At 51.8% G+C, this 27,960-nt stretch overlaps 1 protein-coding gene across 2 annotated transcripts in view; it reads right to left on the reverse strand.

Annotated features, from left to right (window-relative positions):
• The window catches only part of EPHA8 (EPH receptor A8), a 64,671-nt gene that overhangs the window by 14,795 nt on the left and 21,916 nt on the right, over positions 1 to 27,960 (reverse strand). For both annotated transcript variants that reach the window (XM_009689603.2, XM_009689604.2), the window contains exons 3-10: positions 23,602 to 24,265; positions 7,191 to 7,346; positions 5,615 to 5,950; positions 3,230 to 3,354; positions 2,874 to 3,036; positions 1,833 to 1,929; positions 1,165 to 1,232; positions 497 to 622 (exon numbers count right to left, since the gene is read on the reverse strand). In XM_009689603.2, the coding sequence (XP_009687898.2) occupies positions 497 to 622; positions 1,165 to 1,232; positions 1,833 to 1,929; positions 2,874 to 3,036; positions 3,230 to 3,354; positions 5,615 to 5,950; positions 7,191 to 7,346; positions 23,602 to 24,265 (1,735 nt within the window). The remainder of the gene's footprint in view (positions 1 to 496; positions 623 to 1,164; positions 1,233 to 1,832; positions 1,930 to 2,873; positions 3,037 to 3,229; positions 3,355 to 5,614; positions 5,951 to 7,190; positions 7,347 to 23,601; positions 24,266 to 27,960) is intronic.

Below are 27,960 nucleotides of genomic sequence, written 5' to 3' on the forward strand. Positions count from 1 at the left end.
CCTCAGTATGCCCATGGGGCATTGCTAATAAAGCTATAGCTCTGGCTGTGCCTTGTGCTTCCTTGCAAGCCCCTTTTCTTAGGCAAATATCTGTTTTTCTCAAAAATCTACCATTTTGCTTGTGATTTTACTTGCATCCTGTCACCCCAGATGCTTGCTCCAAGGTTTGAAAGCTGGGTGGCTGTGTTCAAGCACCCACACGGGATGGGCTGAGCCATCTGCTGATGTCAGCCTGAGTTGTCAGTGCCATGGCAGCTGAACAGCTCCCGTTTACACCAGACTGGCTCAGAGGAGTTTATTTCATGCACTAAAAATAATCCCACCTATTGATTCTGAGCTCAGAAAAATAAGGAGCCAATGAAGCCCTGAACGAGCATTGTAGTAGTGCCATGCAGCTTACTGTAGCCCCAGCAGGCCACAGAAATGGTAATGCCTCAGACACCAAATTCCCTAAGCACATATGATGCAAACAGGCAGTCCAGGGCCAAGGACTCACCAGACCCAATGACTCTCTCGATCTTGATTCGAGAAGCCTCAATTTCACGGGTGAACTCATGCACGGCTTGGCAGGGATCCTCGTACGTGTGGGGGTCGACGTAGAACTTCGACTCAGGGAACTTCACTGTTGGATTTCAAAGAGGAGAGAAGACGGAAGCTTTTCCAAGTAGCCCTGCCACGAAGTAGGCATCCAGGAGCCAAGAGCACGGATGGGCAGGGGCAGGACTCCTTGGAGTGACAAGCTGAGAAGACATAGGGGTTGCAGACCCAGGTAATCTAAGGCATTCTTTGGCATGGCAGTATCCTCAGAGCAGTCCAAGACCTGGCCACCCAGACTGCCTCCATGCGTTTCTCCTCTCCCTTCCACCAACCCCACCTTCATGTGGGTCTTTGGTGAATTTTACACTCTTCTGGCCTGCTGCTGTGCGAGATATACCTTCAGCATCCCCACCTCATGTTGTGCAGGCCTTCAACCCGATTACCACTATGCCTATGGGATTAGAGCACCCGGCTCAGCTGCCTGAGACACGACCCCTGGAACAAGTGGCAGTTCGAATCCTCTGACCTGGAAACCACAGCAGTGGTAGGGGAGAACGGTTCAGGTCCCTACCCATCCACAAGGCTGAGGCCCTTCACCGCCATGGACAGAAGCAAGGAGGGTCCTACCTTGCCCATTCTGATAATGCATTTTCTCCTCATCCGAGTCTTGGAAAGCCTTGCTGTACCCACAGTGCCTGCCACGGAGACACAAAGGTCAGAAGGGGTGCTCCTGTTTTTTGGTCCCACAAACAGCCCAAAGGTAGGGGAGGACAGGGTGGGTGCCAGGGCTGCAGGCAGCCCAGGAGGAGCTGGAGCTACACTTTTTCCTATCAGCTGCATCACTGCATTTTGCTTGACTGACATTTCAGCCTGGAGCAGGGTACTTTCCAAGGCTCAGCAGGGCTAGGACCAGAATGCTGCAGCCCTTTTTTCTCCTCAGGGTATTGGCATGCCTGCTTCACATGCCTGACTCCACCATGCTAAGATATGGCAGCATATCGTCCCTCGTGGACTTTCTTGTTGAAGAAGAGCTCTGTCTGCTTCTGACCTACCCCCTAATCTAGTCAGCAAGCTCTTGTCCATTGACATTTAGCCCACTGACAGGAGAGAAAGGCCTAGAGGCTGGCTGTGCCTCAGAGAAGGTGGAGACAGGGTGTTTCTAAGTGAAGTCTCTTGGTTGCTTGCTGCCCCCTGGCCTGCGGCCACTCTGGCCAGAGTTGACAGGATAAAGGTTGTGCCTAAGCCCTCTCGTCCTACCTTGTGATAAGTTGCATTGACCTCCAGAAAGCACCTACCTCTTCTTGCAAATTAGGACCACCAGCAACGTGACGAGACCAGTGATGAGGGTCAGGCAGATCCAGACTATGGTCATTGTGTCATACCGGAGAGACACTGGAAGAGACAGAGAAGAAAGAAGGTGAGCAGGAGCGGGGAGGCAAGGAGTGTCTGTGGCTCTGTGACTGTGAGCACTCTGCTGAGGGCAGAAACTCACCTACTCCATGGCAGGACACCACCTTCAATAATAAAAGCATCATGCCCCCACTCCAGCCCCAGTTTTGGGGCTCTCCTAGTATACAGGGGCCACTTACACATGGGGAAACCGAGCACAGATCTGGGAAGGCCATCCTGATTCAGCAGACCTGGGCTGAGAGGAGTCTGGAGCCTTCGAATCTCACCAGGGCTTTCCTGCCATACCAGCTGTAGCTGAAAAGCCCAAACAATCTGTCCCCTCTGCTTGGCAGGTTACAAAGATGCTTTTATATCGCAAAAAAAACTCAGCAAGAGCATGATCACAAGAGTCCACACTCATTTACAGAGGTGTAAATCAGGCATATTGGCATACTGGGAAACAGGAGGGGAGAGCCAGACGTTGTAACTGTGATGGAGAGCAAGATGTAACGAGTTCACTACAGCATTAGCGCAGAGGCTAGCAATACACAGTCCAAACCCCATGAGTTATGGGGTAACTAGGAGTTATGCTTTCAGAGGTGACAGCTTCCCCACTGCAGTCTGTGCACTGTGGGCCTGAGATTCTGCCCAAGTGAGAGCTCATCCATCCTGCTGATGTGAGGGAAAAGCGTCATCATGGACACACAGACTCCAAGGGAGGAGAGGCAGTCCTCAGTCCTTCCTCCTACCTTTTTCTAATGTATGAGCACATTTCATGAAGGCTATCCCAAGGAAGCCCTGCAGATAGAGGGACCAGGAGCTGTGCCTCCAGCCCTGTATCTCCAGACAGCAGAGGCACAATTGCCATGGACAATGGTCACCATACCCCAAGATCCCCCACACCCTCTGGTCTGCACTTTCCACATCTCTTAATAGCATGCACTCACCTGGCTTCCCTGTCTCCACCTCCACCGTCTGGCTGAACCTCCCACAGCCAGCAGAGGTGCGAGCCCGAACCTGGAAGATGTAGCGGGTTGCAGGCTTGAGCCCAGAGATAGTGGCAGTGGTGCCTTTGGATTTCAGAGTTGAATAACTCTGCATTTCTTTGTCCTGCAGAAAAGCAATACCAAAACCTTTGCTGAGTCAGCACAGCAACCAAGGTAAAGAACAAAGCCTCCCAAAATAGACCTTTGTCTAAGCCTGGCTGATAGCAGCAATTGCACCAGCAAGATTTAAACCAAGCCATGTCCCTGTCTTAATCCACCATGCTGGGACCAAGTTGCGGAAGCAAATTCAGCATTACCTTCTCATAGTACTTGATCTCATACTCCAGGATGATGCCATTGGGCTGATCTGGCTCTTGCCACAGCAAGGTGACGCTGTTCTGGCCCGTGCTCTCCTGGTGAACCACCACCACCTGGGACGGGGCTAGGAATGAAGGCAGCAGGGTGTTAGGCAGCTGCTGGGTGCAAGCACCACCTGGGTTGTGGGCAGCAGAACATGGCAGCAACAGGGTGTAGAGCCAGAGTCCTGTGCAGGACCCGTAGAAACAGTTTAAACCATGTTTCTGCTTTGGTTAAAACTATGTAGAGATGAGTGCTCTGACAAATGGGAGAAAGGACTAGTGTGTGGGCTTATGTTCACTCCAGCTGCCTCTTTTCCTGCTGACATCTGAGAAAATAAAATCTCCCTAAATCCCCCAGGAAGAATCTCTGTGAGGCCAGAGAGTGTGTTTGGGATGCAGCGATGGCCAGACACAGCCTTTGAGTCCAGCTCATGAAAAGAGGTCAGACACCCCTTTATGACCCTAATTGCGGGACAGCAGATAGGAGATGGCAGCTCTGGGGAAGACACAGCTGCCATCTGCTATGGCTGCTGGAGCAACACAGCAACCAAGAGAAGCTGCAGAGCTGGTGGTCACCTGGGGAGGGCTGCCATGGGCTGTCTCCACCATGCCATGGCCAGAAGCAGGCCCAGGCCTGGGAAGCACTGCACAGCTCTCAAATGGGGGGCCAAGTCCACGTTCCATCCCACCGGCCATGCACCGAGCCTGGGCACCCAGCCCAGGTGCCGAGGATTATCTCTAATCCTCAGGGGTTCAGTCATGGGCAAGGCTGCACCGAGGGCCCAAAAGGTGGCAGTTATAGCTTGGTTTGCCTTTGGGCTGGCTTCCCTGAGGAGCCAAAATCACTGCCAGGATACAGGATCCCAGAGAGCTCAGGCAGAGCAAGACAGAGGAAATCCACTAAATCCTGCATGCCCGGTCCCCTCCGGAAGCTGCACTCGTTCCTGCCCCGCTCTGCCTCCGGGGGCTGCGGAGATGAGAGCTGCCTATGCGGCACAGACCGTTATCAGCGATTAGAGCGGGTGAGCCGCCCCTCTGCGCAGCGCTGCACGGAGATTACGTGCCTTCCCCGCCACACCACGGGGATCCCTCAGCCCCTCCCAGCAGGCAGGGGCATGCTGCAGAGCGCGGCAGCTGCAGCCTTGCGCAGACACAGCAGCTAAACTTCAATTACTACCAAATTCCCAACCCTGCTGGTTTCTCTGCACCTGTTCAACAGCCACTTGCTAGCAGAGAAGCCGAAATGGGAATGCTCAGTGCCTCTCTCCGGAGCTAGCCACCAAACACATCCCACAAGCATCCCTCTCCGAGGTGTCAGGCTCATGCCACCTCTAGCACTTGGAGGGAGCGGGCAGGAATTAGGCATTTCCATGAGGCTCAGCAGAGGGATGAGGAAGTGCAGGCTTTAGTAACAAAAGGGTCTTATTCACTGGCCAGCCATGAGTTGACCTGGCAAGGCTCCCTGGATTTCTCTGGGGCAGTTCCCTGTTGGCATTGCTGCAATGAGAGCAGAAGGGGCTCAGCATCACAGGAAGTTTCTGAAGGCTCGTTTCCAACTGGAAGGATTAACAAGAAGGGTCAATCCCTGTCCTGTACCCTGTCCCTGCTCCCAAGAGAGGGGCTTAGCTGGGCTCTGCCCTGAGGAGATGCCTAGGCAGCCCTGGAGCAAGGTCCTGGAGCTGAGCCAGGAGTTTGCTCAGAAGTATTTCCTGGGGAAAGTGCATTTCACAGCAGGGGATTTGCAAAGATGAGACATGCATGAGAGAGACTTTCCCTAGTCAATGTCGCTGTCACCTGCCAGGGGTCGGTATTGGTGTGAGCTAAGAGCAGTGCACTACACGGCGCATGAACTTCTGCTTGGCCCTTTGGGAAGGGACAAGAAGGCTAGAGGAGCAATCCAAAAGATTCATGCTCCACTTAGTGTTCCTGTCAATAAACAAGTGTTCTCCATGCCCCCTGTCTCCTGCAGAAAAGGAGCCTCCACCCGTGGCTGCAGGCTGAAGTGAAGGAAAAGAGAGACGAGAAAAGATACCATGAACCAGAGAAAAATAACCGTTGCCTTAGGCTGCAGCCCTGAAGGCATCCAACCCAGCTGCCTGAAAACATTTCCAGCAGCGGAGAGAACAGGAGATCACTCCTTATGTCTTCTGGGGCTTTTATGGTCACCATTAAACCATCCTTTGGCTCCCAAGGGCAGCACTGCTGCTGACTCCCACTCCCAGTGCAGGGCCTGTCTCTGACAGATACCAGCTGGGGGAAGGTCAAACCTTGTCCTGGAGCAACATCAGCGTCAGCCCACACAGGCAAAACCTCAGCCTCAGCGGTGGTGTCTGCTCCTCCTACCTGCCTGATTTGTCGTGATGTTGGCAACTGCAACTCTTCTGGACTCCAGGCTGAGGTCAGACACTCCATTGACAGCCTCCACCCAGAAGGAGTAGTTGGTGTGGGCCAGGAGGTTGGTCACCGTGAGCGCTCCCTGCACCAAGCTCATTTGCTGGGGAACGAAGCGGATCCCGCTGCCGCACGTCTCACACTGGCCAGTGTCCCCCATGCAGCGCCTGCAGATCACGTTGTACATTATGTCAGTGCGTCCCCCTTTGTCCAGGGGTGGGCCCCACTCCAGTGCCACCGAGGTCCCATTCACACTGGAGATCAGGTTCACAGGAGCAGAGGGGGGCCCTGGAAAAGAAGCAGAGGTTCAGGCAGAGCAGGAGACACTGCGGTGTGTTGGGACTGATGAAGCAGGGCCTTGGGCGGGAATGGGACCAGCGGAGAGATGTATCTTAGGCTGCTTGTTCTGTGGGAGATCCACAGTTGATAGCCCTGCACGTACAAACAATGTTTCCGTGAAGATAAAGCTGCCCAGAGAGGGAAGCGCTGCAAACAGAGGACCTCAAAGACACAGAGAGGTCTTGGGGTGACGTGCTAAGTCAGACCAGACTTGGAGGAAAGATGCTTCAGATCAGGATAAAAAGCGCCAGGCAGGGAAGGGCTGATATTTGTCCTGGGGGAAGCAGGAAGCAACAGGGACGCGGGAAGCTTTGAAGGGAACAGCCAAGGTGTGGACAGGCTGGAGGAGGGAGAGCAGGACTGAGTAATCTAAAGGGAAAGGGAGACACGTCTCCTAGGGACATTAACATTTTGAGGTTGATATTTTGGAGCCCTAGAGAAACATAAGTCAGATGTTGCTAACCTGCTTGTCAACCTGGCTTCAACTAGCAGCACTACTCCTCTCTGCCCTCCTGGACCAACTGCAGGGAGGAGAACTCTTTCTGGGATGCTTTTATCCCCCTTTAACATCACTGGGCCCCTCAAAGCGACCTCTTTCAGACAGCTGGCATGAAACCGTGGGCCAAGCCCTGGTCCCAACATCTGCCCGCAATGGGGGAGAGCATAGCAGGGCCTGTGCTGCCCTGCAGCCTTCCAAGGGTATGGCCACCCTGAGCATTTCTGAGAATGAAACTAGAGCTCAAAAGTAGTCCGGGCTGGTGTGCATGCCTGCTGGCCTGCAAGCAGGTGAGCTTGCTGGTGGGGAAGGAATAGGGCAACATTCTCGCTCCCTGCTCCATTTCAGGAGGCATCCCTGAGAGGGCAGCGCAGTCTTGCCAGCGACCTTTGGAGAAGGGCTGTGCCATCCTTGGAGGATGGGCTGCATGGCAGGGAAAGGGCTTTGTCCTGGGAGCTCTGACCTCATGCATCACAGGAAGGCCCAGGGTTGAAAGATGGGGTGTTGCAGTGCTTCAGGCTGAGCTAAAGGCGTGTGCTGGGCACATCCAATGGGATGGAGACGAATGGGCGCTCTTCAGGGGGTGAGGTAAAGGGAAACAGGGTAGACTAATGTGTCCCCCGAAACACTCACCGCACACACATCCTGTCCCAATGTTGCATTGGCGAGTGAGTGGGCAGCCAGGGTACTTACGCGTGCAGGCAGCTGAGGGGGGGTCCTGCACTGCCCGGTAGAAGCTGCTGTCACAACGGCACATGCGGGCCGCCCGACTCTCCGAGTGGCTGTGCGAGGGGCACTTAGCACACAGCTGATCTCCGGGGGCTGACTTGTAAAATCCCAGCTCACAGGCTGCAAGAAGGGAACAGGCAGAGGTCAGAGGGACGTGCCTGGAAGAGGAGCATCCCACGGCTTAGCAAATCCCACCAGCACAGAGATGAACCCCAATTTCGGCTCCCTACCCCATCCCAGTGTGCTGGAAACCCTCCAACTTGAGTAGCAAGGCTAGCTAGTGTCCCATCTTCACCATGACACCTCGGTGAGTCCACCTTCACCTGCCCAGCTGGAAACCAGGCTCTGCAAAAACTGCTTTTGTAGCTCTCTCCCCAAGCTGTATTTACAGCCATCCCAGTATCTATTTCCTCACTGTTTTGCAGGCAAACTCAGATGCCTCGGCTTTCTTGTGAGTAGCCAGCTGCCTGTAAAGCTTGAGGTGTTCTCCTTGCACCCTTGCCTGCTCGTCTTTTCTGCCCTTGGGTTACTGCAGCCCACGTGGGGATCTTCTTGCTGCAGCCACTGCCTAGCCCCAGAGAAACCATGTTGTTACCCCTTCTAATCACCACCATTTATGCGACAGACTCTTCGTATTGCTCTTCACACTACATATGCTGGCTGTGCCCAGGTGCCAAGAGCATCTGTGTGAGCATGGTTTCAAAAATTAAGAGCTCTGCATCTGGGACATGGTGCATGCCCCTCTGCATGCCCCTGGTTCACCGCTATGCCAAGCAACGTATTTGCTCAAAGGAGGGCGGGGGGGGAAAACTCTCTTTTCACAGTGCAGCAAACCAGCCGTGCACATGCACCGCCTGCTCCCTGCAGAGGGACAGCAAGGCGGACAGAGCCAGCCTGAGTTTTTCTGATGGCAGGACCCACTCTCGGTCGCTCTGTCTCTGCCTGGTCCCAGGGCTGTGCAGCAGGAGCATGCGCTTCCCCCACGCTGTCATCGGTCTGCTCCGTCCTACTCCCACCTCTCCCAGCGGCCCCTCGGGTGAATCATTTGTCATACAAACAAACAACTGGCATCTCGTTAGGAAAACTGGTTTGCTCAGGAATGACATGTGGCATGGCAGGTACCTGTCTGGGGGTGGGAGGATCTGTCCTCTCTTGCGGGTCTTGATTCCAAGTAAGAGAAAAAAAAACTCGAGCTGTCTGGGTCCCTGTATTCATCAAACACTTCTAGGACCAGTTCCAGTGTTTCAAGCACTGTTCCTGGCTCTGGCTCATTTCTCTTTTTCCCTACTGAGGTAGTAATACCTTCATTCTCCTACTTTTACCTCCAGTGGCCAGCACTGCATACAGCCTCAATTTTTGCTTCCAAGCATGTAGAAGTGTTTTGTCTGTGATCCAGCTTCCCTGGTGGTCTGGGCCCCTCCATACTGTCCATTTGTTCTGTTTTTAGGTGTTGATTTGTTTTTTTATTAACAGCACTCCCTTCCTTGTTGCGGATTTCCCTAGACTGATTGCTGCCAAAGTATTTCATGTATCGCACGCTGGACAATAACAGCGTGCGATAACCAACCTCTTTATAACCAAGCTACTTCCAGTGACAGCAGCTGCAGACAGTGCTCCAGCCATCCTGGCTTACTGGTCCCGCTCCAAACTCTGTCCCCAATTTCTGTGGCATTTTTTCACTGAATGCCACTTTAAAGGCAGGGCGCCATTTCCAACAGGATGCACAGGCTGCACAGTTCAAGGTTGTTGGTATAGCAGGGTGGATAAAGCAACAGCCAGCAGCTCTGGAGCCTGTCCCTAAATCCCTGCTCCTCCAAAAGGCAGCAGGACAAGGAGCAGAAATGCCCAAAATTGGGTACGCAAGGGAAAGATGATGTGATTCATGTGGAAATGGAGGAAACGAGCAGCACCAGGCTGGCTTTGCTCCACAGCTGTCCTGATAGTTTTCACCTCCTCTAAGCCATCAGTGGAAAGAAGAAGGGAGACAACAGGGGAGCCAGAGCTGGGAGAGGAGGGTGCTGTCCCCATCCTGCATGGCCGCACCGAGGACAGCCCAGGAGGGTAGCAGCGCTCTGGCACAGCTGGACCCCCCATGTCACATGCTATGAGAGAAAGAGGGACCCTCTGCCTTCACCACACGCCCTCTGTCTGACCTTGTAACCTCCTCCATGTAACCCCTTGCATTTGGGTGCTGAGCGTGGGTGTAAGACAACCAGGGTGCTGTCATGCTGTGGTTTCAGTCGGGAGCAAACTCTGAAGGTAGCCAGGCAGGAAAAAAAAAATATATGGAGATATTCCAAAGGCATCTGGACACGGTCCTGGGTGACGTGCTCTAGGTGACCCTGCTCCAGCAGGGAGGTTGGACTAGATGATCTCCAGAGGTCCCTTCCAACCTCAGCCATTCTGTGTGATTCTGCGAAAAGCTCTAAGACAGAAAAGCTCCTGGGTCTTCTGTGAGGGAAAGGATGAAAACATGGCATAAGCACGGCCTACCAGATGAGAACCAAGCAATGAGTTGTCCCCATCGTCCTGATTTTAAAGCCATTCACAGTCCCAGTCTTTCAAGTTGGACAGTATGCATGCCAGGATTTGTCTTCTTCACCTCAGCATACAGTGTGAACTCTCTTGGCCCAGCAAACCACCATCATCTCTACCACTGCAGTGACTAGAGACTTTTAACTCAAGAGGCACTGGAGCTGATCCCCCCACTGGGATTTAATTAAGGGCAGAGAAATCAGTGCTACACCAGACGTGGGTCCCATTTATCTGCTTGAGAGAGGCAGGCTGGCAGGAAGGATGGGAGCACGGAGCACAGCAGATTTTCACTGAGCAGTTGTAATCATTTAGCATTTAATGTCGTAAAGAAACGTTAATTACCTGTAGCAATGAGTCACAATTATTTCAGATGCAGTCAAGGGGAAAATTTTGCTAAATGATGAATTATGGGTGAATTTGTGCACCAGGGCAGAGTTGTTTGGAGCCCCTTTCTAGCACCTGGATGGCACAAGTATGCAAGGAAGCCTGGCGACTAGCTGGATCAGAGCAGGGCTGGGGCCAGGGAGTCTCTGTGCTGGATGGGATAATGAACATCTCTGCGTGTCTGTGCTTACTATACATGAAAATGGGGCATACGTTCAAGGTATTTGGCAGACATAGGGTACTGGGCACCAGCTTGGAACCTCCATGCTAGGAGGTCTGGACTGAGCTGTGAACTCGCCTTGGAAATTGCAGAGGATATTAAATTCACACTGAACACAATGACAGGCATGTCCTACTCCTCCTATTTGAGCTCTCTCCTGCCAGGGCAATGGCATGTGGAAGACCAGGACCTCTCAGGTTAGCTCTGGGAAGAGCAAAGCAGCAGAGAATTGGACAGAAAGCAAAATTCAGTCAAACATACCAGGTCTAAAAGCTACAGGGTTCTACTGCTATGGCTATAATACACATTGAACCTATTGCAGAATGGTCCTCCTCACAGAGAGCTGAAGCCACATACCAGGGAGGTGCAGGGTTGTTGTCCTATTACCTTCATTGCAGCCAGGTGCTTCCACCTGACAGAAATACCTGTACAGGATCCATGCAGAAGACAAGGATTTATTTTTTATTTTAGGCAGTTAACGCCGCTGCCCTGTGTCTGAGGAGCTCAGGCAAGCAGTTGTGTCCTACCTCCATGCAGATCACAAACAACCAGTGGCCAGAACTCCTACAGCGCACCTCCTCCTTCTTTTCCCATGCCAATCCTCTTGCAAATCCCAGTATGTTGGGCATAAATGGCAGTCTTTTGGTAGCAGAGGGCTGAAGGGTGTCCTGTGTGGGAGAAGGTCATGCACTGTCCAATACCAGTCCCAGGCAGTTCTCAAACAGCTGAAAACAGCCCACTGCATGCTGCAGCTTCAGCTAATCAGGAACAGGTGGTGCCTCTGCTCAAATATATTTAGCTGCTAGGGCAGGAGGCACAAAAAATGACATGAGGGAAGAAACACGAAGACATGCATTTGAAGAAATGAAACAGAGACATGCGGAAGGGGGCGTTGCTGGGGACATGACTCGAGGTGCACTCTTGGACAGAGGTGCTCATGCCGGAAGAGGTACACCTCTGATGGACTGCAGCCCATGCAGGACTCATGCTAGAGCAGAGGAAATGAGTAAGAAGCAAGGAATGGGGAGAACTGAGTGCAATGGCCGTGAAAACAAGGAAAGCTGAGACTGAGAAGAGTGGAGAGGTGTATGGACTGAAGATGAGCCTGGGAAAAGGGAAGGAGAAATGTTTTCCTGAAGTGTTTGTTTAATTTACTTCTTTGTTTCAGTACCTGAATCAGTAGTCAAAAGTTTATGTTAATCAAGTTAAATTAAGTGAAATTCCCACAAAACAGCTGAGATTGTTTTGCCCGCAACACCCAGCCAAGGCTGCCTCTCCTTGGAGCTTCATCTCATGGTAGTATGGTCTTGCAATGCACACGGGAGAGCAGCAAAACTGCACCCTACCGGACCAGCTCAAGAAGCAACTTCCACATTTACTTTGGGCTCATGGCTGCAGCCCCTATGCATAGACCTGGCTGGTCCCAGTGTCACAAACAGGGCTTACAAAATGCAATGCTTAAGTGAGACTTGGCACAGCACATCTCCAGCTTGCAGTGCTCCGTTGCCCAGGTGGGTGCCCAAATACAATGCCAACTTTTTGGTGTTAATGCTCCCTGGGTCCCCTTACTGCACAACACATTGTGCCTTTTTTTTCTCAGCTCACCAGCCCCAACCTTGCAGGCATTGCCTGCCCAAGAGGCCCTGGAGCAGCAGGCTTGTCTCAAAACACAGCGAGCGTGGGGAGGGCTCTGCCAGCCATCTGTAGCTTGGTCCATTTGTTTCCCTCCTTCTCCATTCTCTGGGGACAGGACAACATCTGCTAATAAGCTGGCAGGGCTCAGAAAATGATACATGAACCTGTCAAGGATATGCTAGCCAGGAACGAGCCACTCTGCTGAGTCTGAGTCACGGTGTGGGGCTAGCGCTCTTCAGATAGGCCCAGCAGGAGCACCAAGAGCTACATCAATGGATCCACAAATGAAAGCATTGTCCCCACCCCACTCACATCTTGGCTCCATCCTCAGCCCTTCTGCATCTCAGGAGACATGGGCTGCAAGGCTGCAGGTGACACTGCCACGGGGCAGCCCTGACTCCCTGGAGTTGATGACGTGCTCCCTTCTCTGGCCCTGCAATGAAGCAGCTAAAGCTGGATATCAGCTAATACCAGAAAAGCAAATACGTGCCGTCTCCAGGTGCCCAGGAGGGGCAGGGCAGCACCAGCTGCCAGGCTGGGCAGCCTTCCGGAGAGGCAGGTCTTCCAGGGATTACCGTGGCACCAGGGACTGAATATAGCGCTGGGCTCATTCCCACAACCCCAGCAGCACCAAATGCCAGCTCCCCTCCTCTCCTCCTGGCCGTGCCAGATGAAGTGGCTAGGAAGAGATGGAAGCGAGCCAGGCAGGCTCAGGCTCAGCAAAACCACCGGGACCCTGGGCTGTACGCAGCCCTTCAACCCAAATTCCTCAAAGCCAGGGAGCTGGGAAAGGCCATGAACCCAGGCTGCTGGAAGGACCCCATTGTCCCCAGGCATGCTGTAAGGGGCTGCAACACCTTTTGGGTTGGGCCTGCAGGTCTTGTTAACTGCTTTACTGTTTCAGGTGGGCTATGCCTGGATTTCACCGATTTCATCTGACCTCCCTGCAGCATTGCCGGAAAGAGATAGAGATGGAAATAAGGGTGTCATTGCCACTGTAGCAGCCAGAAACAGTCATGCGCTGGTCCCAGAGCCCACCAGGCTGCAGGAGAAGCTAGCATTGGAAATCCCAGCTCTTTACAATCCAGTTTCAGCAGGATGCCTCCAATCTCTGCTCCCCCAAGAGACAGACATGGAAAAAGAGGCATATTATGCACCATCACATCTCTAAGAGAGGCATCTGCCTCATTGCCCCAAACCTTGCATTTTCCCAAGGCTGCACCCCTTGTCCCTAAAATCTCAGGTCAGCCCAGGCTCTCCTCTGGGTTTGTTGCCTGTGATCCATAATCTGGTGATTTCAACCTAGAGGTTAAAAGTTGACTAGAGTCTCTAAGAGATTAAAAATATGTTAGTGATGAGATGGTCAAATAACAGGATAATGTATGAAGGGATTTGTTCTCCCAGCACCTTGCTCTATCAGGAGCTGAGTGCAGCATGTAAAGCAGCCTCAATCCAAACGCTGCAGGAGCTCCCTACAGCCACCAACTGCGATGCAGCTGAAGACATCTCACACCACTTTCACATCCCAAGCCTTACCTCATGTTGCCCACCTCTTCTTCCCACCCCGACCACCACCTCACATCCTTTCACACTGCCAATACTGCCTTCACACCCCTTTTACACCACCTCACACCTCTGAATACTACCTTCACAACCCAAACCACATCCCAACAAATACTGCTAAACCCTGCTTCCCACCCTCAGATCCAACTCACATCCCTTCACACCCTGCAAACATGCCCAGACACTGCCTTTCATCACATTCACGCACCAAACACCACCTCACACCCCCTGCATGCTGCTCAGTACCCTTCATACCTCGAAAAAAACCTCATGTCTCCCTCACACCACCTCCCACCAGTGAACACCACTTCATATCCCCTTCACACCTCAGACACCACCTCAAACTTCCTTTGCACAGTTCACAACCCTTTCCACTCTCAAAAAACACTTTACATCCCCTTTACTCCTCTTTCTAACCCTGAGAACCACTTCACACCACCTTCACACTCCAAACCACACCTCACACAACTTTTGCGTTTGCTCACTACCCCAAACACCATCTTGCATGCATCCCTTCACATCACTTCACACCTCTCAACAAACCTTATACTACCGTCATACCCCGAATACCACCTCAAGCCTCCTCCAAGCTGTTCATGCCCGCTTTCTGCCCTGAACAATGGCTCACATCCCCTTCACACCCCCAAAACAGCATCTCACACCCCACTTTCCCTACTCACAAACCTTCACACCACCAAATAGCACCTTACGTCTCTTTCACCACATTTCACCTTCACGCTCTCAAACCCTACCTCACACCCAGCAATGCTTCTCATCCCTACTTACCCAAGTACTGCCTCACCATCTGCTTCACACCCTAAATACCATCTCACACCCTCGTTGGACTGCTTGCAACCCTTCATACCCCCAAAACCCCCAATTACTGCCTCACTTACTTACCCTTCATTGCCCAGACTTCATTTCAAAGTCCCCCCATGCTGCTCACCCGTTTCCTACCCTGAAAAACACCACTCGTTCTTTTCCTGCCCTCATATCCCACCTTGCACCCACCATTGCACTGCTCACAACACTTCACACCCCCTAAACATCCCTAAACACTACCTTCATACCCCTTCACACCTGCAACACACTTTGTACCACCTTCACACCCCAAACCCCAACTTAATCCCTTTGTATGCTGGTTGCCTTTGCTTCTCACCGAGCACTGTCTTATATGCCCAAACCCCATTTCACAACCCCTTTGCATTGCTCACAATCCTTCACACTCCCCATACCGCCTTACCTCCCTTTCTCACCACTTTATGCCCCTGATCCCATCTTCCATGACCCCAAACTCCACCTCACATCCCGTCCAAGCTGTTTGCCCCTTCTTCCCACCATTCACACAGTCATATCTGCCCTTCACACCCCCAAATCCTGCAGAAAGTGGGGGCATAGGGAATTTTCATGCATCAACGTTTTGCAAAGCTAGCAATCCCCATGCTTCGGGCTGTGAGCAAATGGCATGTGCGCAGCAAAGGGCACCCTGCACAGCTGCCTGCTAAGCACCCAAATCATACAGCCCACAGAACAGGTCGCATCCAGAGGTCCCCCTTTTCTGGGGATGGGGGAGTCATTTCATTTATAGACCTGGAGAAGCCAGGACCTTGGTGGTCCAGGCTGGCTGCATCCCAGCCTGGACCTTTGCATGGCACTGCCATAGAAAAGTTGTCAGGTGTCATCACTTTCCTCAAAATCTGTTCTGTGGAAAAAACCTCTGCCGCTGCCCTGCTCTTCCTCCTTACATTTTTCCGCAAAAAGGGCAGGAAAGGTCCAGATCCCTATTTGTCACTGGTGCTGCTCTGCTGCCTGGTGCGATTGTCCTTCCATGGGAGGGAAGTCAAGGTGACATTATGTAGCTTTATAAGGGGCAGAGAGCTCAATTTTCACAAATCAATTGTTGGTGGAGGGTTTTAGACAGAACTATCTGAAAACCCACAATTTTCTTCAAACCAAAAACGAAACCAGAAAAGGTTTATACAGGACCAAATGGGAGCCACCCAGTGCAGACAAATGTATTGGAGGCAATCCTGGATCCCTCTTGCAAAGCTTAGAGGAGCAAAGATGTACGAGAGACAAATGAAGAAAGGATGTATGAAACCAGAAGAGCTTAATCCCAGGTCCTGCTGGAACCATGGTGCATCTTTGGAGGAGGATGCAAGCCCCCCCACCAAATGCATATGGCTTTGGACATATATGGGGGCTAAGCTTTAAAACTGGATAGGCTGGAGCAGGTGCTGCACTCCCCATGTGCCCAGCAGTCCACCAGATACAAGTAAAGAGCAGCCCCACGGCATCACAGGGACCAGTGTGGCCTTCCCACCACACTGCTGAACATTGTTGACTTTGGAGCTCCCCAGAAAGGTCCTTTGCTCTTTCACTGAGGATGTGTCAGCAGCAGGTAGGGGAAGGTAGGGGGATTTTCAGGTACAGGAAGAGACTGGAGGCACGACTGGGATGTGGATCTCCTACCAGGTGCCGGACAAGTTCTCAGCATGGTTATGCTGCTCTGTGGGAAGGAGGAGCATCCTCCCCATGCAGGGAGACCGTGATAAGCCTCTGAATATGGTAGAAGTGAATTCAGAATGCCCAGCCTCCCATTCCACTGCACCATCTCCATCGTAAGTGCTGGTGCAAAATGGCAGGTCTTCCCCAGAGACTGTCTTATTCCTAAGCTCTCCCCCAAAATGGCTTCACAGGCAACTGCACATCGGTGATAGAGAGTAATAACCTTCACTCATGACCAGAACCTGGCCAAATTCTGCAGAAAAGAAGGATTCAAACCAAAAACAGACATTCCAGAACCGGTGAAGGTCTTTAAATGCTGCCAGGTCCATCTCTAATGGTCCAATGGCTCTTTGGCACTTTTTTATGAGGCCTGCAGAGACTTTTCCATAAAGGAAATTTGTTTCATCATCAGCAATACACTGAACTCCAGCTGAGCATCCGACTCATCCTTCATCTGTGTCTATGGCTAAACACAGGAAACCCAGAGGAAAAATGGCAAACAATAAAATATATTCAGCTAGCAACAAAAAAAAATACATTGTTCTATTTTTGGGTAAAGGGCAGCTTTGCAAACATTTCTATCTTTTTCATTTGTTCATAAGCAGAAAAATAAAGAGGCAGAATCGCACTGTTGGCTTCTGGGCCTCCCTCCAACCCCCACCCAATAACTGCAATAGGCCACTTGCTTGAATTTTGGAGGAGAGATGGAAAGTCCTGGATGTGCTGAGATAATCTTGTCCTTCACCCTGCTTTCTCCAGCACAATCACTGATCTAAGTTAGCCGTGCATGCACAGCCCAGCAAACCTGGGATCCAAACTGAATAATTTGCAGTTAATTTTGGGACTGTAAACTGGAACCTGTGATCCCAGAGACACATGAATCCCAGGATCCTGGGAGGGACTGTAAACTGGAACCTGTGATCCCAGAGACACGTGAATCCCAGGATCCTGGGAGGGCTGGTGGAAGGGGCCTCCAGAACATGGTACACCCTCTTGATAGTGGTGGGATTATCTCCAACACTAGATCAGGGTGCTCACAGCTCTATCTAGCCAAGCCCTAGAAAGCCCCAAGGATGGAGATCCTCCCACCTCTCGTGACCTGTCCCAGGTCTACATCACCCACCTAGGAAAGAAGTTTTTCCTGATGTCCAACCTGAGTCTCCCAAGCAATGTGTGGCTCTGTCACATCCTCTTTGCAGTCTGTTCCCATCCTAAGCCTGCTACCTGAACAGTCTAGTTTCTGTGACTTGGAAAACAAACTGTTTTTTGTTGGGTTTTTTTTTTGGGGGGGGGGGGGGGGAGGAGGGCTTTACAGTGAGATAAACAGAAGGCAGCATAATCTTACAGCTGCTATTACCTGTATTTTACAAAGCTGCTGACTGGCTTGCAAACCAACAGTGAGAATCCCATGAGTCACTAAGTTTCTTTGATTTTCTTGCCCTGGCATCACGGAAAGGATGTTTGCATAATTCCCATAGCGTGTCTTCAGAACTGTCACTGCTCCTGCCCTTGAAAGGTTTAGTCTGGATTGCTCACTGCAGAAGGTCTCCATGGCAGGTACCCAGGGTGTTGGTGCAGTCTAGCTCAGGGTGAGGGCAGCCTGGTACTCTGCCAGGCTCGGAGCAAACAACACTGAGTTGCAACACAGCCACCGAGCCTCCAGCTCAGAGCTGGCACGTATATAGTGGGATCTGCACAGAAAGGCCCCTTGAAATCCAGACAGGTTTTCAAAGAAATGCTAAACATGTTACAACACACTTGTCTGGAGTTTCAATGACAGGGTATTTTGATGCACATATGCTGGTACATATGCTTCTAGGTGGGAGACAGGGGAGGAGGAGCCACGTGCAGAATAGCCTGGTGATGGGCACCCTGAAATCCCAGCTTTGATCCCCGCTGATTGACAGAGGCATGCGTGGCTCCTGCTCACAGTGATGAGGGGACCCATGCGGCTCATAGAGAGCCAGGAAAAGGGGGGTTTCCTTGCAATCAGCCCACCAAGACCAGTGTCCTCTTTCCAGCAGGGCAGCCTATTTCATATAAAAACACAACATAAGGAGCTGGCAGTTGCTGTTGAGATGTTCTTACAAGTATAGGAAACAATTACTGTTAGGGCAGAAAGAGAAACATCAGGCTCTGTCAGCGCAGAGCATCTGTGGATTGAAAGGCGATAAGGAATTTGAGGAGAGAAGGGAATGGTGCATGGCTCTCGTGGACTCTCTTAATCTACTGGCACATCTCTCCTCCTCCTTGCACTCTCCTCCATCCCTCCTGCCCTGCAGGAAGGGAAGGAGCATACAGTGCGATCTCCTTGGGTAAGTGTCCAGGCAATAGCGACATCTGCACCCAGGGCACCTTGTGCAAACAAGTCAGTTGCCTCAAACCTAACAAGAACAGCTCATGTACCTCTGCTGCTTCCTTCCCCATCCCTGGTGTGATCATCCCTGTCTCCCCAAAGTGGCACAGAGCCCTTCCGTAGCAGTAGCTAGACCAGCCCTGGTGCACACAGCTGCAAAATTTTGCTGCTGCAGATGTGGGTCTTTGCCTGGCCCAGCACGACTGAAGTCCATGTCTCTGATCTGCTTTTTACTGCTGATGGTTTGGCCTGTGTCATTTCGTCCCCTGGTGTTTCTAAGGCTCACCCAGTCTCTACATGGCAAGCACTGTGCCCACCAGCGTGGCATATAGAGTGACAGGGAGTAGGCACTGCCTCCTCCAGAGCAGCTGGACGGTATTTCCTCTCCTTTCACGCTCTAAATGCTGCTCCCCCTCTGCCCTGCCATTTGGACAGAGGGATGATTCCTCTCTCCTGACTTTTTTCATAAATGTCTACGGATGCAAAACTGTATTCACAGGCACGTAATTACCAAGTCGGGTATTTTCTCCTCTTAATTAGCAATGCTGTGGTGCTTTAATTGCTCGATTAAAGTTGCCCACAAGGAAGGTTTAAGGTACATTAAATTTGCTGATTGGTTCATCAGCATGAATCCCACCAACTGGAAAAAATTAACTGGCTTCCAGATTGTTAACCAGACTTTCCAGATCCATTTCCACCAGCCATGTGTCACGGGAGGCATGAGAGAAACCGGCAGCAGAGATGCCTGGGAGTTAGTCCATAAACGTCTGACTGTCCCTCTCCTCTATCTCTCTTTAATTTTGGGAGTTGGAGGTGAAAGAGTCCTGCAAGCCACAGTGTCACTCCCCTCTCCTTGTCCAGAGGACACAGTCTGCCCTGCACAGGTCATTTTTCCAGTTTAAGCAGAGCTGAGTAAAATCTACCCCAGGGCCACCACCTGATTCGAGAACAAGGGAGGTCCTTTCAGTTACTGCTCATCCTCAGATCTTGCAGGCTACAAACACTCATTGGTGTTGTCTGCAAATGGGCTGGTGAAGCAGGACCTGCTAATTGCTGCTCCCTCATCAGCCTTCTCCAGCCAAAGGCAGCATCTCCCTGAACCTCCCAAGCGCCACAGAGGACAAGCACCAATCAGGACACCCAGAAACTAAAGAGACTAGTCCCAAACTTTTTCGAAAAATGTCTGAACAGCAAGTTTAGATCCAAAAAGACATGGACAGAGAGCAAAGGCATGCTAGGCTCATTGGGAATGGCATTTCCACCAAAGGCTGATCAACCTGCTCTGATCACAGAGAAGGGGGGCTATCACTCCTGCTTTACCCTTTATTATTTGTTCGTTAAAGAAAATGCTTCCTGGGAAATTCTGCAGTCCTGGACATCTCCTTGCTGTCTGGATGAATGGATTTGTGTCAGCTCCTAGACAGCAACACTTGTGATCTATAACCATGACTCTATTCCCAATGGTCCAAACTGACTATCTGTACATATATAACTCACTATCAGCTAAACAGATTTTAACCCAACTGTCCAATGTTGCTCACTGATAGCTGGTGACAGACACAGCAGAAAGACAGCCCCAGCGGCCAGTGTCTCAGGTAGTCACAAACACGATGCAGTCCAGCCAAAGGAAGAATTTAAAGCAACGCTGACTCCACTGTGAGAGCAGGGACCATAAAGCCCGGGTGCCTCAGTGTCCCACAGTAAATTCAAGAGTCACGCCCTCGCCTGCCTCTGGGACTCCTCAGTCTCCCCTCTCCGTCTCCAAAGGAGATGTGAGATACACATGTGTACATCTCTTGTACTGTGTACAAAGGAGATGTACCTGTGTCCTGGCTCTCAGCTGCACGTACATTTTAGGAGGTGGCTTGTGGATTTCTTTGCTCCCACAGAAGCAGAATCAGGGGGTTTGTCTTTCGGTTAAATGCTGCCGTTTTTCATTTAGCTAATTGTTCTGACCACATTGAAATATGTCTCTATTTGGCCTGTACTGTGGCTATATATAAATAAGAAGAATTATGTTGATTGTCTTCTTACCTGATAAATCACTGGGTCAAATCCTTTTCACTTCCTGCTACTCATTCTTTTATTATTATCCTATTCAGGCAGGATAGTTGCTATCTGCTGTGTGTAAGACATTGCCGTGTTCTTCTCTTGCTCTGGACTGATGCGTTTCAAGGAGGAGGAAGGCTGAGCTGTGAATGGCCTCCCCTTCCCCACCACCAGCAGTGACAAATCATGCTCAGACTCGGTTTCTGTCCAGCAAGGCACTGCAGCACCTGCACCTCACTCCAAGCCACAGCGGGAAAAGTGCTCCCGTGTCCCTAAAGATAAGCCAGGGAGATGCACAAGGCACAGATACAGAGCACAGCTGGCTTGCGTGGTGTGGAGTGTGATGCATCTGATGCCAGGCTGGCTGTCATCCTTAGTGTAGTCCTGACCCTGGTGCCCCGGGGTAACAGAAAGGCTGAGATTTGGCATCCCCTAAGCCTATGGAAAGTCACCCTCACGTCCTTATGGCAAGCATCAGCGCATTGCAGCAAGATAAAACATGTGGATCCCACCAGGGCAAATGCAAGGGGTCAGAAATCCCAACCACCACCCTCCAGCCCGAGCAAAGGGATGTTCAAGTGACTGCTGAGGGTAAAGGGGATGAGAAGCCAAGTAGTCCAACAGGTACCCGTGTATCCTCCACCACATCCAATCTCATCCCATCATCCTAGCTCCGTGGCACAGCCTTCCTCCTCCTTCCAACGGTTTATAACAACTTTGGCCATGATCTGGTTTCCTGAATGTCTTCCATCACTCTGGCAGGTCCTTAGAAAAATGAACATTAAAAAGGAGGGGGAGAAACTTCCACTGTTCAAACATCTTTAGCCTTGACAAATAAGGCGTCCGGCTGTGAAAGGCAAAAGGAAATTAATTTGGAATCACATTTTAAACACTGCCATAAAGGCAAAGTATCTTCTCTTTAATTTTTTCCCCCAAGAAAAAAAATGAATTTCCCTGATATTTATAGAAAGATTATTAGGGCCACAAGAAGTGATTTATATCATCTCGTCCCAGTGACGGAGAATGAAAAATTACTGGGGCGACAGCCACTGGAATCCTGCTTTTGTCGGCCTGACAATTAAAACGGCTAATTTCCAATTCCGACAGATCCACCAGGGTTATAAATCATTCCAGAAAGGCACTTTTCACCATGAAAAATGAACTCTGCCCCAATCAAGCACAAGAAGCTTGGATCAGAGATTTGTATCTGTTTGCTTTTGTGTGTAAATATATATACTCTGGCTCCACGCCCACCCACCGAAGGAGATGCTGATAAGAAAGTGTTGCCCCTGCTCACTTGATGCCGGGCTATCAAATTGCCTGTATTCCTCCATTAGGTGCTGCTGAGGATGATTGGGACAGGGAAGACACAAGAAAGAGATGACCCTGAACCATTCCCTCCGAGGTCAAAGAAAGGCCAGTGACATTTCTGCCTGATTTCTGACTCAAAAAGCTTTGGAAAGCCTCACCCAAGAGCGTGGCTGGCTGGACCGTGCAGGTCTGGGTACATTTGTACGCACCAGGACCAGCCTCACCTCTGTCTGTCCGTGCCATGCCTACGGGTCAGGGGCTGTGCACCAAGGGGTGGCCATACTAAAAGTCAGGACAGCCACTGGAAAGGGCACAGAGGTGCGGAGAAGAAGCTCTCTTACAGCTTTGCTCTCTAGGCAACAGACAGACGGGCTGATGTGTTGGGAAGAGCAAGGAGGGCTCAACACAACACAGACACTTGGGCTGCCCCCTGCGTGCGGTGGCACTGATCTCATGGAGCAAAATCTCCTGTAGTGGGCTGCAGGAGGAGGGATGTATGGAGGGCTTGTTGGGCCCTTCTGCACCAAACTTCTAACCCACAGCTCCTTGCAGTCCCAGGGCTGGGACTGAACCATCCAGGTGGCCTGCTCCAGTGCCCTCTTCCTAGGCGGCACATGCCTGGCCCCATGCACACTTCGCACCTACCCTTTAATGTGGGAGAGAAAGAAACATCCTGAATTAGCATATCTGTCCCAGGATGACTTTAAAATCAATGGTCACAGGCAGGAGGAATTTCAGATAGAAGCATTTATTCTGCCTGTCCTTCCAGCTCTATGTAGCTCAGGACTCTCTGGGGCCGGCACAGATCCCAGCAGCACCTGGACCTGTTCCAGCCCAACGTCGGACGTTTTAACCTTGCATCAAGTCTCCCTAAGACAAATGCTTCACTTAACGTTTCTATGAAATTCAAACAAAGGCTCCACACTCTTATTTGCAGAGGCAGAACGCTGCTCCCCTAAACACCTTCTACGAAGAAACCAAAAGCAAACAAATCTGTGTGGAGGGGGTCTCCCAGGGAGCCCAGAGCACCAAGCTCTGTACACATCCACCCCCTTGCCAGCAACAGAGCCCAGTACACAGCTGCTGCTGGTCACCCCGCTTTCTTATCGCAGTTTGTTCAGTTGGCAGCCTGAAGTCTGTCCTGCGGCACAGAGGATCTCAGGGAAGGCTCTCCACACCTCCGGATGGGATGGCACTGCAGCAACCCCGGGGAGGAGGGGGGTGATGGATGAATGCGATAACCTTGTTTTATAAAGCTCAGTTTCTCTCTTTTTGTTTTCCTTGCTGTCAAACTCTCTGCGAAAGAGAAGCAAGCGATGGAGGACTTCAGAGAGCCCAAGTGAGTTTTTCTGGAGCGTACCAGCATGGATCACAGCATCGCGGCTGCTGGGGGGACACAGCTGGCATCTCAGGCCCACACGCATCACCACGCACACCACAGAATGGTAAAACATGTCTCCCTGCACCGAAGGCACCCCTCATCCCAAAGCCAGCACCCATCCCAAAGCCATGCTCTGTGCACCAGGCACTGTGCCTGTCAGGTTCACAAAGAGCTTGAGAATGCTCTCAGGGACCTCTTTGCTAGCAGGAGGCATACAAGCAAGCAAGCAAAGGCTTGGGCAGCCCTTAGCCTCAACAGGCCAAGGAAACCGTACTGGTCTCTGCCACGGTCCCACCAGCTCATTCTGCAAAGCTGGTTCTCCAAGTTCTTGCAAGCAGGCCTATGTCCTCCACCCTTCCCCCAAAAAGGCCGAGAGCCTCCCCGCAGCCCGCCCTCCCCTTGCAGACACCATTAGCAAGAAGCGGGGACTCACCCACACAGGAATCCTGCTGCTCTTCGTAGCCAGCACTGCACACACACTTCCCAATGGGCACCAACCATTCCCCTTCCGCACTGCAGTACATTTTGGGGGTGTCCCTCTCCTCTGAATGGCCTACGCACTCTCCCCGCACTTCCACCAGGGAGGATGAGTCAGCCCCAGTCACAGCCTCAGAGAAGGATGCCAAATTCCTCACCATTGCCGGACACTTCTTGTAGTATACCCGCACCGAAACGATTGCGATGCAAGCACCTATGTCCTGGAAGGCCAAGTAGAAACCCCTCTTGCTCAAGGGCCCCACACCCCGCACCTCTGTGTTCAGCTTCAGCCTCCTAACACCCAGGTCCACACTGGTGAAGCTCTCATCAGCTGCGATGGTATCAATCTTCATAAACTGGCTCTCCCGTGTGCTGGAACCCAGGTCGCGATCTGACTCCAGGTAGTAGAGGTTAAAAGTCTCCTTGCAGGTGCCTAGCACACCCGGCATGCTATTGCAGTCCCGCAGCGTGAACTTAATCTCTGCATAGACCCGCCGGGCACCGTCCCGTTGAACCCAGTTGGTCCGTAGCCAGTTGTTCTGGTTGGGGGTCATGACATTACAGACCTGGTAGGTGTGGATAGGGCTGAAAAATTCATCCATTTCATTGATCGAATCCCACTGTGGGACAGAGAGAGAACAGGTCATTCCACACATCCTCAAAAACCACAGCAAGCACAGGGCATGCATGAGTAAGTGCTGTCATCCACTCAGTGACAAACTCCTGGTGTCCCAGGAGCTGCATCTGGACATGGGATCGCTGCTAGCATTGGCCACAGGAAAATGAGGTTGAACAGAATTTTGATGGTAGTTCTCTCAGCCCAGCCTAACACAGAGCTGAGTGAATTGCACCCCTATTTGAAAACATGTAAGTTTGCACAGGCAGAGCCAATGGCACAAGTCCTGCAGAAATGGAGAGGAATGTGTGTTTGCAGAGGGGAGAATCCGGATTCCTAATCCCCCGGCCACATCTGCAAGTCCCTTTTCCTGGTGCCCAAACTACCATTTGCAGCAGCAGCAGGAAGGTGCCTGTGGCCTGTGCCACCTAGGCCTCTGGTGGCTTGTACTAACTGTGTGCACAAGCTGGAGGGACAGCTTTCTGGCTAGAGAATGAATTTTGGGGTGCCTACCGAGGGATGAAGGGAAAGCATGCAGTGAACATAGCACTTCCAGCAAGAAATAAACCCTGCAATGGGTCCAGAGCCCTCTCTATTGCAGGTATGGTCTCTGACAGGTAAGGTGAGCACAGTTCAGAGCCCACAGTGCTCACCCCAGGTGAGAGGCTGATATATTATTTGGACTCAGTGCAAGGTCTGGGTGCCTAGAGGCTCGTGGCTTGCAAGCCCTGGGCATAACATTAGTTGTGGCAGCAGAGGGAATTTGGAGAAGGGGATGCTGAGCAGGGGCGGTCGTGTTCCAGTAAGTGGGACTGGGATGGAGACGGTAGTTTGGGGAGGCCCTGGGTGAGTTAGGAGGGGACAGGACCATTCATGCCATTTGGGGAGGGATGCCCCTCTCCATCCTCTCCAGCCCTGCCAAACCCTTACCAGGACCCACAGGCCTTCCCTTCTCTGGGGGCTTCCCACCACCTCCTCAGCCCACCCCCTTCTCCCAACCAGGTACCCCCCCTTGCATCCCTTATGGTGGGATCTGGGACCCTACACTCTTCTTATGAGCTCAGCAACAGAATCTAAAAGCACCCTTGGCAACCCTCCCTACCTGGACGTACTGCTTGCCTTCCTCGGGCTGCCAGTCCTGCCTGCACACAGCCCTCTGCCACTGCTGAAGGCAGCTGAAGGGAAGAGTCCCCCCCAACCTCTGTCATGGCGTTCATGCCCTGCCTGCCTCTGGTGTGTGCACATGCCATGGGAGCGCTGTCCGGGGGAGCTGGTGTCTGCAGGAGGCCTGTGCTCTGTCCCCAGCTACCAAGCCACCCCCACCGCAGCCAGCAAATGCTCCATCAGGGATACAGAGCAGGAAAACACATCTTTTTAGCAGCCTCGTAAGTACATTAAAATAAACTTCCAGGCTTGTTGTGACGTGGCATGAACCATGCTTCTCATTCCAGTGGTGACCCACGGTTCATTATAGACGCAAAACCAACAGCAGCCCCAAGACGGTCAGCTGGATTCTCAGTACAGAGAGGGTAAGCCTGAAGACTTTACCCCGGCATCTGTGACTGCAGGTGAGGAATACAGATCTGCCACAAACAGGCACCTAGCAGCCTCTCTATGTGACGGTGAGCACTGCAGGGACAGGACGTGGCTAGGGGAGAGCACTGCAGATCCAGAACATAACCCTTACCGAAGGATTTATCAGTGATACCTGGAAGACAGGCTACTACCTTCTTTCCTTTCAGCTCAAAAGGTCCTCCCTCATTTGACTTCCTTGAATTATAGGCACCTGTGGAGGAGGTGTTTCTGCACCTTCTGCAAATGTTAGGGTGATCAGAGCAGCCATTTCAGCAATGTGTATGTTCAAAACTCCCCTGGCATTTCACCTTTAGGAAAAACCTCTACTTCTCACTCTTAAAGAGCTCATGAAAGCTTGGAAAAGGCAGCAAGTCCAGGTGCAGACCTCAGGCAAAGCACATTCAGCAAGCAACAGGAAAGTTAAGCCACTTGCAGGAGAAAAATTCATTTCTGATTCTTAAAAAAAAAAAAAATTCCGGAATCCAGAAATGCCTGACCTTGTTCTGGCACTACCAGGCCCAGGGACTGGATCGCTCCACAGGACCTGCTCTGGACCCCAGCGATCAGGTAGTAGGCTTGGAAATTGTCCAGGCTACTTTTTTGGCCTTGCTAGAGGAAAGACCTGTGCCGGTGAACAGCAGCACCCCTCCAATTATGCCTCGAGTTCACCAAGTGCAGAGAGGAGCCCTTAGAAAAGCACGGGGAGAAAGTGCTTTGACACGCAGCATACTCTCATGCCACTCCAATGAGCATGGTGAGGGTGCAACGCTGCTGCCTTGTGTCACATGCAATGACAGGCAGGCACGGCAGGACTTCCCAATGCTTGGCACGCTGGCGGTGCCACCCGGAGCATCCCTTCTCTTCTCTGCACATGCCACTTGTGCTTGGGGCCAGGAGGAGCCGGCCAGCCTCCAGCTCCCGCGTGGATGCATGCAGGCACCGTAGCGCTGTGGAGGGTGTGGAAGTCATTGTCACAATTAATTGAGCACAAATTAACATAACATCTGCTTTCTGTCTTTTCCCTGCTGAATCCCCTGAGAAATGAGGCGAAACTGTGCACTGGGACAGACGCACAGCACGATGGCAGAGCAGAGAGCAGCAGGCAGGGATGCTCTCAGGACAGCGTGGCCTGGCCCCCGCTGCAAGGTCTGTGGCTCGAGGCTCTCCAACAAGCCAGAAAGAGCTTATGGTGTGGACAGAAACACCTTAGTGTCTGGCTAGTGTGGTCTGCTTTGGTTCTCCTGCACCCGGAAACATTCGTTTCTGCCTCAAATCTGGCAAAGGGAATGATGCTTGTGACCACAGCATTTCCTTTACTTGTTTGACACTGTCACAGCTGGAACTGTCCTCACCGCTGGCTGAGAGCAGGGGGCTAAATGCTCATCTCCCAGCACTCGCAAGGGTCAACGTCAAGCCCAGGGAAGAGTTTGGAGGGTTTGTACTTGGAGCTTTTCTGTTTCAAACTGCCCTTTTCCGCACAGCACCTGGGCCGTGCAGCATCGTGGGCTCCGGGTCTGCAACTGGCCTCAATACCGTGCCCATATTAGCCTACAGGGCAAATGCCATACCATTGGCAGACATGCATGAAGGCCACACGGGCTGGTGGCTCAGAATCAACAGGCACGTTTCTCTGCTGAGAAGGATCAGGCTGGCAGGCAGCCGACAGCGTGCCCAGGTGAAAGCCCTGGTAACAAGGGACCTCAGGTCCCATCACCTCCATTCGGTCTCAGTCTACAAACAGCAGCGCAGGAGACCGTCCCACTCTGCCAGGCAGGCAGAGCCCTTTGGTACCAAGGGACCCACTGCAGGAATCGTCGTGACGTGAAGGGTTTTTCTGTTTCACCTTAATTACAGAATCTTACAGCGAGCTCCCTTCCCAGGGAGAGGAGTCTCTGACCATCTGTAGCTTTGACTTTGAACGGTTCGGGGCCGATGATACGATCAGTTCAAGAACGCAAGCACTGTGCGTGCACCTGGCCTCCTGGCCCCGCTCGCATCAGCCTGTTCTTGGCTGCTGGTTTGAAGTGGCTTTTATTAAATGAAGCTCAGCTCGGCCCCTGTCATTGCGATAAGATCCCCTAGCGAGACGGAAATGAGGACATCATAATTAACGTGGTAAGCACG

This window comes from Struthio camelus, chromosome 21 (genome assembly GCF_040807025.1).
Source record: "Struthio camelus isolate bStrCam1 chromosome 21, bStrCam1.hap1, whole genome shotgun sequence".
NCBI lineage: Eukaryota > Metazoa > Chordata > Aves > Struthioniformes > Struthionidae > Struthio > Struthio camelus.